We start from the raw sequence: 9900 nt of genomic DNA, 5'->3' as shown, positions 1-9900 counted from the left end.
CTTTCCATCCATCTGACTGGTAATCCTGCATCATGTTGTTGCAGGTCTGTCGTGTAAGTGTGTGTGTGTGGTTGCTGATGGGGAAACTTGAGGGTGGAGATGGTGCTGCTCTCTCTCTCTGCCTCTCTCTCTCTCTCTCTATCTCTCTCTCTCTCTTTAAGCTTTTGCAGAGGCAGACGACATTTAGAGGCGAAACTGCGACGACCTGACCCTCCGACTCATCCAGGTGAGAGATTCTTTGGTTCCATTTATCTGTATGTCTGTGTGTGTGTGTGTGTGTGTGTGTGTGTGTGTGTGTGTGTGTGTGTGAGACGTAGCTGCACAAAGGTTCATAATCAGTGGCTGGTCTCTCAGACTCCCGTTGAAAGCTCCAGGTGCCACAGTTATTGCTTTGTCCCGCTCAGTGACCCTATTTGAAAACGCTACCGCAAACTCTACTTCATCCCCAAAAACTAAATCAGTTGTTATTCTGCCCTCATCTAAAGGGCCAAATGGGTGAAAGCCTGACGGGGGAGGCGAATCAGGTGGCGAAGGTGGGGGAGGTGAACGGGTGCACGGCTACAGTCGTGGCTCGCAGCCAGCAGTGCATCCTGACTTACAGGCTCACCTAGTTTGTAGCTTCTTTACCACGAGAACCCGTGAATGGACTCAGGCTCAGAACTTATCAATCAACTCTCATTTCAAAGTGATTACGAAAACAAATGTCTTCAATTTTCAATTCGCAAATATCAACATTAACCTGCAGAATCTGTGAAGTCATTTGGAGTACAGAACAGGAGAAGTAACACCGGTAATTTCAAAATATGTAAAAGAAGGAGAATCAAGTTTAATGAGAGAAAATACAAACATTAAAGTAATTATAAGAGGCAACGAGGTGAGAGAATAGGGAAGCGTTTGACAACCTGCCTGTGTGCTAAGAGCTTTGAGAGACATCATGTTTGTTTCCTTACAGGATGTCAACACTTCAAAATGGTGACAAGCGTGAAAACAACAAACAGAGTCTCGAGATTCTATGACGGAAATGTTAAGCCTGTTGAGACAAAAATGTATAGCAAGAGGGGAAGACGTCAACACTTGATCAGGCGGTGTTGATCTCGGCCTCGGCTCGGCTTTAAGGGCGTCTAAGCGACTACATCTTTGCGTTCCTTTACAGGCTCTCATCAGCAAGAACGCAGGAAGAAAATGGCCGACTCGTGGCAGGAGGCGTACGACTACGCCGTCATCGTAGCCAATAAGGCCGGGGAGGTAAACGCTTGAACCAATCCCAGCTCGGTTTGAAACGTTTTGAGGGATCCGATCCAGACGTGAACTTCCTGACTTTGATTTTGTGCAGGAAATCCGGAAAGCTCTAGAGGACGATATCAAGATCAAGACCAAGAGCACGTCTGTGGACCTCGTCACGCAGACCGACCAGAAGGTGGAGAAGATCATCATCAGCACTCTGAAGAGTAAATTCCCCACGCACAGGTGAGGAATCTAACCGTTGACCTTCACCTGTTCCCTGGCACCACAACGTCTTCATTCACGTCTCCGTGTTTCTCATTGGCTCCTTCAGCTTCATCGGGGAGGAGTCTGTGGCGGCTGGCGAGCGCTGCGTCCTCACCGATAACCCCACTTGGATCATCGACCCGGTGGACGGCACCACCAACTTCGTGCACGGGTAAGAGCTCAGTGCCTTGCTCGAGGGCACTGCGGCAAGACACACAAGTTGTCTGTATATGAAAGGGGAAAGTCGTGCTCTGATCTGTGTTCATTCCCAGATTCCCGTTTGTGGCCGTGTCCATCGCCTTCGCTGTCAACCAGCAGGTACGTCACATCGAGTAACTCAAAGACTTTTATACTTTAGAAAGGAGTTTACGTGTGTGTGTGTGTGTGTGTGTGTGTGCAGCTGGAGTTTGGTGTGGTGTACAGCTGCTTGGAGGACAAAATGTACACAGGCAGGAAGGGGAAGGGAGCTTTCTGCAACGGAGAGCGCCTCCAGGTGTCTGACGTGGAAGGTGCGGCCAAAGCCACTATAGTAGTTCATGCATATGTATCATGACTCGTACTCTGAGGCAATTGTTCTCTGTTTTTGGGTGAAATTTGTTGCACGAATCGAGTATTTCTTCTTCCTCTTCCTCTTGCAGAAATCCGTAAGTCCATCATCATCTCTGAACACGGGACGGACAGAAGCAAAGACGTGGTGTCCAAGATCTTCTCCACCATGCAGAGGATCCTGTGCATCCCGGTGCACGGGTGAGCGCCCTCACACACACCCTCACACACCCACACACACACCCTCACACACCCTCACACACCCTGACACACCCTCACACACACCCTCTCACACACCCTTCCACGTCCCTCACAGGTCCTTGCCATTTTCCGTCTCTTTAATGTCTTTTGTCTCATCCAGGCTTCGTGGGTCAGGGACGGCCGCCACTAACATGTGCCTGGTGGCGTCCGGGTCGGTGGAGGCCTTTTTCGAGATTGGGATCCACTGCTGGGACATCGCGGCCGGCGCCGTTATCGTCATGGAGGCGGGCGGAGTTTTACTGGACGTGGACGGTGCGTAACTAACTTAACACGTTCATCTGGTGGCTGTACTCCTACAAACCCAGAGTACTTATCCATCGTGGGAGTAGAACTTAGTGTATGTGCTTGTTCAACTGCTTTTGTTTCAACCAATCAGGCGGTCCGTTCGACGTGATGTCTCGCAGAATGGTCTCGGCCAACAACGCCGTCATCGCCCAGCGGATCATCAAGGAGATCGAGGTGTTCCCTGTGAAACGGGACGACGCTCCCAAGGAGGAGAAATGAATTCTGCCGTACATACATACACATGAGCACTTTGCTGTATGGGAATAAAGACGCAGCGCCGTAATCAGTCTTGATTGTTCTCATTTGCATACAGGGGGGAGGGGGGGGGTTCGTTTCTCACTTTGACAGCACATTTGCAGCAAACGTCATGCAATTACATTTGATTACCGTTCTGTGATTTATCTGTCAGAGAAGAAGAAGAAGAAAACCGTCAGAGTTACTGCATTACCATTACAGCACCGCCGTGCATCTGTTTCATGTGCAGATGCATGTGCGACCCGACCACGTGTCCGTTTCCCCTTCGCATGAATTATTCAACGCCTCCACGTTTTTCCCACATAGATGTTTTGTCGAACGTTTTAATTCGATCGCCGTTGCCCAAAAAACTCTCTCCCGCAACCCCAATTACCACAACAGATTGCCGAGCGAGGCGGCCGCTAATTGGAAAGTGATGGTTATTTTGACTGAATTTCCAATCAGTTAATTTATTTCCCCCTCCCGTCTCGTATGACTCTAATGTGTAATTATCTGACGGCGGAGGGATTCTGCCGAGGTGATTACCCTCATTAGTCGCACGCCGTCCTCGCCGCTCAGCTAAGTCAGCGTCGGAGTCACTTAATAAACAGCGGCCTTGTCAAGTGTCATACATTTTACTTACAGTTGGCATTTACATATTGCCTGGAAAGAGCCGTTGAAGTTATCCAATCCGCCGCTAGAGGTCAGTAATGCACCAGAAATGCAGATGTGTACTCCAAGAAGCTGGAACGTTCCACCAGTCTGTCAACTTCAAGCGTATTTATGAGTATTTAAGGTTAGTTAGTACCGCATTAACTGGCATTCAAGCTGCTGTGAAGCGTATCTAAGCTCAAACCAAATCAGATGTTGGGGGGAAAGTCACAAATAACGCCTCTGTTCTCCTCTGCTGCTGTGTTGTTTTTTTCCCGCCGAGGAGCCAGATGAGAGAGGAAGAGCAGAGGGGGAAGAAGAAGAAGACTCAGCGGGAAACACGCGAGCGCATCAGCCGCGGCGACAAACAAGCAGAAGCAGCGAGGGAGAGAGCGGCGGGGGGGGCGAGGAGGAGAGAGAGGGGGAGGGGGCGAGCAGGTATCATTTGTATGTATTTTAATCCTCCCTGTGTGAGTGTGCGACGTGCGTGGAAAACGCTTTTTTTGAAGTGGCGCCTTTGAAAAAGGCGAACAAACCGCAAATTTGTGTGTATAGAATTTACGCCTTCACGCTGACACTCGGCCCGCACGTGGCGTATGCAGATGAGATTCATGATGCGATGATGGAGATGCTGACGGCTCCGACGCTCTCAGAGACAAAACACTAAATCGTTTTTCTTCAGTCCTTGATAAGAACGCCGTTCCGCTGAGGTTTGGGATACGCGGGGGGTAAATTGAGGGGAATTACATTTTCTTTTGCAGCAGCGGCGGCAGACTGGGACAAAGAGCGACTGCAAATACATCTTAACATTTGCATGAACTCGCCCTGAGTAGCAGATGGGCGGAATTTGCCTTGTAGGACAATACAGTAAATGTCAGGGAGGTCAGAGCGCCGCACGGAAGTTCATAAAAGTCAATTTAGCATAGTTACTTCACACTCATTCCACATTCAGCCCAGAGCCCAAGGACATCTGAGCAATTAACAATCGCACATTACCATCCATCACCACACACTCACTGTATGTAAGCGCGTTAGTCCGCCTTAACGTGATGCTTCCGATCTAAACTCTTAACAAAGGAAGGAGCGATGTTGTTGGAATTTTGCAATCGTGATCACGCGTGGGTTGGTGAAGATGAAGGTGACAGATGCTTGAAGTGTGTGGATGGAAGAAGAAGAGGTCACAGCCACCGAAGGCACCTGAACAAATCCACTGTTATCTCATAGTAGTGTTGGAATATAACAAATAATGTCAAACACATATGAGTAAATGCAGTAACTGAGGTTAATATATTAATAATATTTGATTGTCCTTCTTTGATGCATGCGAGAGTTGGAACCAGCGCTGTCCGAAGTCTTATTCCAGTAAAGCTCTTCTGAAGATTCCAGTTCATCTTTGCCTCATCCTTTCCTCTTGATTCACCACAAACGAACACGCAGAAGAATATCAGAACGATTCTTCAATAGTAGCCTGAGACACACACACACAGATTTGAGGAAACAATGATGATTCATTACACCAGAGCTGCTCGATGTTAAGCAATTATCCGATCTGTCAGACTCACAGCACACACCAGTGCGCTTTTGTTACATGAAACTACACTGTAAATATTGTATTTAGAGAAAGCGAGCGGGCGAGAAAGTGAGAGAGAAACACACACACACATTCCCTCCAAATGTCCATAAATTAGTTTTCAGCCCAGCCACAAACGAGCTGCAGGTGACTGGGATTAAGGCTCGTTTTGCATCCACCAGGTACTGAAGGCAGAAAGTAATCAATCAGAGCTCATTAGCATCAGCTGCCATCATCAGGCTTGCGTGATGCTGCTCAGCTGCAGCCTGGGCGCCTATACGAGGCTCCATACCTCCCAGCAGCAGCGCCGGACCGGCTGCTTCCCTGCCGCTTGTTTCAATTCCCTTCAAATCAACCGGACTCGCGTCGTAAAAAGCAAACAAATATCTCCCTTTCACTTCAGAAGTTGTAAAATGTTTAATAATTCATGTTGTTGTCAAAATAGAAAGAAAGTTGACCAAAGTGCTGCTCAGCTATACAAGCGGTAACAACTCTAACACACACACACACACACACACACACACACACACACACACACACACACACACACACACACACACACACACACACACACACACACACACACACACACACGAACGGAAAAGAAACGGAAACACGGCGAAACAAATCTCAGTGTGGTTTGAAAGCCACGGAGCATAAATGGGTTCACAGCCCAGATTTAATAGACAATAACAGAGCGTGTGTGAGCAATATGGAATGTGTCAAATGTCACAATACAACAAATTGAAATGAAACCACAAAAATAAATGTAAATTGCTTTCCATCACCTGATCAGGCTGCAGTGTGTGTGGGCGCACACACACTCGACATAAGGATCTGCAATGAAGCTGTATATAAGTGTGTGTATGTGTGTGAAATCAATAAGATTCCGTCGCTGGCAGCACGAGGAGAGTGTGTGTCTTTGTGGAAACTCTGATTAAGACGCTAACATGCAACACAATCTGATCGCATAATCATAAGTCTGTCACACTTCATAGCTCAGTGAGTGTAAACACAGTGAATGAGTGAAACATAGTTTTGTCTGTTGTTGTGTGTGTGTGTGTGTGTGTGTGCGTGTTTGTGTGTGTGTGTGTGTGTGTGTGTGTGTCATTTTGCCTGGATGAATTCCAGGAATACGTGCACTTGCAAGGCGAGATAATCCGAAATTTCCGACCAATGTCCTCGGCACATCAAACCCTAGCTGAGCCTGAATGCTGAGGATTAGCCGCAAACTGTCGACACGGAGTTAAATTTGTGGGCCCAACTGGTAAACCTGGAGAAGGAAACGAGCCGTAGACGGCATCAAGAAGTACGACGTGGTGCCAAAGCTCTTGAGCAAACCTGTAAACGCGCTCGCCAAGCTGCACTTCCTTCCCCTTCTGTCTCCATTTCCTCCTTCTACTTGCTTTCAATTTAAGTCGTGTTATGCAAAATATCTGAAACGCAGCCAAAGAAATTAGCTTGTCCTGGCCGGCAGCCATATTGACTCGGGGGGAGCTCCCTGTTCCCAGTTGTTTTTGATTCGCTATTAGGCTAATATAGAAGCTGGGAGACGTCTGGCGCGAGCTCACGTGAACCTCTGCCTCTCATCCGCGCTCCGATCGATGATCGTAATCTCCTGGAGGAAATGAAGGAACGGTCAAGACAAAGTAATGAAATCCTAAAATGGAAGTTTTATGAGCTGTGCGCGTGAATGGCGGCTATCAAAACCTCCTCAAAGTGCAGAATCAATACGGATATTACCGTCAAACTCTTAGACAAAGACGGAATCAATGGCGCTAATCTGAAGCAATCGCCCCTGAAACTATCCTTACATTAATTCTAACTGATTTCCCGTTGCCGAGGCGATTTCCTTGACATATTAATTGCTTACCTAAGTGCTGTATTTTCGGAGCACTTAGATAAATCGTCTTCGTCTGGTCCTGTCTGTCATTATTGATCCGTCATCCACGCGCTCAATCTTTACATTTTGAAAGCAAGAGAGATGTAATCGTCTCCTTTGCTCCTCTGCTCCGTCAGGCCCCGGGAAATGTCCCAGCTTGTCGCCGGGAGTGAGAGACGGCGACACGCTTTCAGACTTCCTTCACAGCCGTCCATCTTCACCCCGTTTTCTCGCCGTCGTTTGGGATGTTTTAAGAGGAATCGATGGGCCCCTGCTTGCTCGCTGGCGTAGGTGTTAGCAATTAGCAGTTACAGCCTTGGACGGGTGGCAGACGGATCAAACTGGGGAAGGTTTCTCACATTCGTAGGTGACTTGTTGAATAACGCAATTGTTCCTGGCTCACCTTAGACTTTGGAACTCTGAAACAATGATGAAAATCATGCGGCAGACTTCATCGTCAGAATCCCAAAGCATCAATGATGTCGTCTTCGTCTAACGTCAAAACGACATTTACACACGACGGTCTTTGTATTTGATGATACTTTTGGTTAGATGGTTGGTTTGCATAATAAAACTCAACAATCTAATTCTTTACTGAAGTACAATTACCACTTTGAGACAAGTAAAAGCGTTAAATATTACCACTAAAGCCCACATGTGCATTTTTTATGACTTTAATCTTTTCTAATCAGTCCGAGGATCAATTCCTCAGTTCTGCTCCCTTGGTTTCACTCTGATCTGAAGCTTTTTTCTTTCGCTTTGTCACCGGATAAGTACTCTGCGTCTGCGTCTGTCTCAGGATTTGCTTCCTCTCCAGATTACCTGGAGGATTACACGCAGCTCTGCTCTGAGACGAGTAAATGATCTCAAAGCTCTTCAGATGGAGTCTGACAGGCGACGTGTCTGTGAGGAAGTTCATCCCTAAAGACCCCAGACCCCATAACATCTGCATTCATTGCACAACGTGACAATGTACAACCGGAATCTGTAATGTAAATACAGCTGTCAGGTAAATGTAGGGCAGTAAAAGTACAATAATTACCTCTGAAATGCAGTAGAGACCAAGTAGAAAGTCTCCCATGATGGAAATACTCAATATTTGACGATATCAATGAGTCAAAAATTTGGAAAAAGGATCTTGCCCGCCCACATGTCTGTAAACGCTCCCCTGTCGTACCACTAGGGGGCCCAGGTGGTACTCCCGGCTTGGCAACCCTGCAGGCAAAGCATCCGCGCGTTTGAATAAAGTATCGGACCAACACACACATTTGCATATTGGGGCATTTCCAAGCGACTGGGACAGCGGTGACTCACTTCCTCCCGTGTGCTGCGAGTCGTGTCGTGACTCATATGAAACACAGTGGCGGACATTAAGCTCCTTTGAATGCAGGTTTTCCTCATGAATCTTTTAAGGTCGCCTGCGTAATAAGAAAGAAACAGACGCGGGGGCCATCGGAATACGGAATCACCTTGGCGAGAGAAGCTGCGAGGAGGCGAGTTTTGGCCACGAGGAAACGCCTGACAGTCTGCTAAATTGCGAGTCAGACTGACACCGGTGAGAATTTAACAGCTTGGGGTGTGAAGGGAGGCGGCGCGGTGTGCAGTGAAGCAGCCCCTCCCCGCCCGCTCTCCTCTTCCTCTCACAGATCCTGTAATGGACACGGCCTCAGAAGGATTTAAGGATAGTCAGGCCACTCACCTGTTAAATAGAGCTTGTTCCTGTCTCTGTCCTCTGGCAAACTCAGAGAAGCGTAAGGTTTCTGCAGCAACCAGACTGATCTTAAGCGAGTGTGTGTGTCTGTGTTGTTGTTGTTGTTGTTATTCAGCCGCGTGCACGTGTGTGGTGCATAATAAAAATGTAATTAAATCTGTTTTCTGACCTTTTGTGGTGTTTTGACAGTTTCCTGCTGTGTGTTCAACATACTTTCTTAATGAATGTGGAGCGTTTGAGCCCCGATATTCACCGCAACACTGCGGCGAATCAACAGAGAAGCCCGGGGGGATGGGGTGTGTGTGTGTGTGTGTGTGTGTGTTTGTGTATGTGTGTGTGTGCGCCCTCGCTCTAGTAAAGCACTCACCGCAGAGGTTATATTGTGAGGATTGACTGGGAGGAGGACAAGGAAGAGCGGCGAGGAGCATGAGAGAATGAAAGATGTGAGAGTGCCGGTTTGTCACAAAAAAACAGCAAGCTGCTGTGTGATGGACTGGCAGGCGGCTCAGTGTCCTCGGGGACGCATGGGACACTGTTACAGAGGCATATTTGTGAGACGCTCCTCTCACCTTTTGAAGAGGGGGAGGGAGAGAGAAAGAGAGAGGGAGACACCGGCACTGTGTCTTGGAGGAGACACGCTTGACTCTTGTTAGGCTGCTCTTGTCAGTGGAAGTTTATGGACTATGTGTGTGTGTGTGTGCGTGTGGAGTGTGTGTGTGGAGCAGCGAGGCAGCAATCAGCCGTCACCACACAGAGGATATAACACAAGAAATTGTGCAGTGGATGGACGGACGGATCCTCTCAGTGGAGGTTGATGCGATTGAAGAGATGCCCCAAGGCTTTTTTGCCATGGATTTAATGACGTCCATCAAAACAAAAAGCTCCAGCTCCAATATTTAATTCAACGCCAGGGGTCAGAGGTCAAACTCAACCTTTCCCGACATTTTCTCTCTGTATTTTGCAGTTTGACTTTGAGTGCTGCAAATGCCGGAGTTGATAGAAATTCAATTTATTGAACGTGACCGCTGTCTGATTCACACAAAGCGTCCAATTGAAAGACGTTCGATTGAGCGAAAAAAAGTTTCAAAAAAATTCCAAATCCACGAAGAATTCCTTATAAATTAAATTCAGCCTTTTGTTGAGCTCATTGGTTTCATTTTGCGTCCCTCAAATACGCCAAATCACAACAAAACACGTTCCACAGTGGGTTGTTAATGCTGCTCTGAGTCTGCTGGGTTTCTAAGAAGGCAAATTCCAACTGAGTTGGGATTT

General features: G+C 47.6%; 1 protein-coding gene across 1 annotated transcript; it reads left to right on the top strand.

Moving 5' to 3' along the window:
* The first annotated feature begins 16 nt into the window (after positions 1-16).
* LOC143006728 (inositol monophosphatase 1-like) lies at positions 17-2867 on the top strand. The gene is made up of 9 exons (XM_076157975.1): positions 17-226; positions 1154-1245; positions 1334-1467; positions 1556-1660; positions 1761-1806; positions 1889-1997; positions 2127-2235; positions 2396-2547; positions 2672-2867. The coding sequence occupies exons 1-9, from the start codon at positions 100-102 to the stop codon at positions 2797-2799; spliced, it is 1002 nt and encodes a 333-aa protein (XP_076014090.1). The 5' UTR covers positions 17-99; the 3' UTR covers positions 2800-2867.
* Positions 2868-9900: the final 7033 nt, after the last annotated feature.

The sequence above is a fragment of the Genypterus blacodes genome, unplaced genomic scaffold, assembly GCF_046128005.1.
Source record: "Genypterus blacodes isolate CSIRO-AG114 ecotype Tasmania unplaced genomic scaffold, CSIRO-AGI_Gbla_v1 ptg000076l_1, whole genome shotgun sequence".
Lineage (NCBI taxonomy): Eukaryota > Metazoa > Chordata > Actinopteri > Ophidiiformes > Ophidiidae > Genypterus > Genypterus blacodes.
Note: the sequence above shows the minus strand (reverse complement) of the source record. Positions and strands in the feature narration are given on the sequence as shown.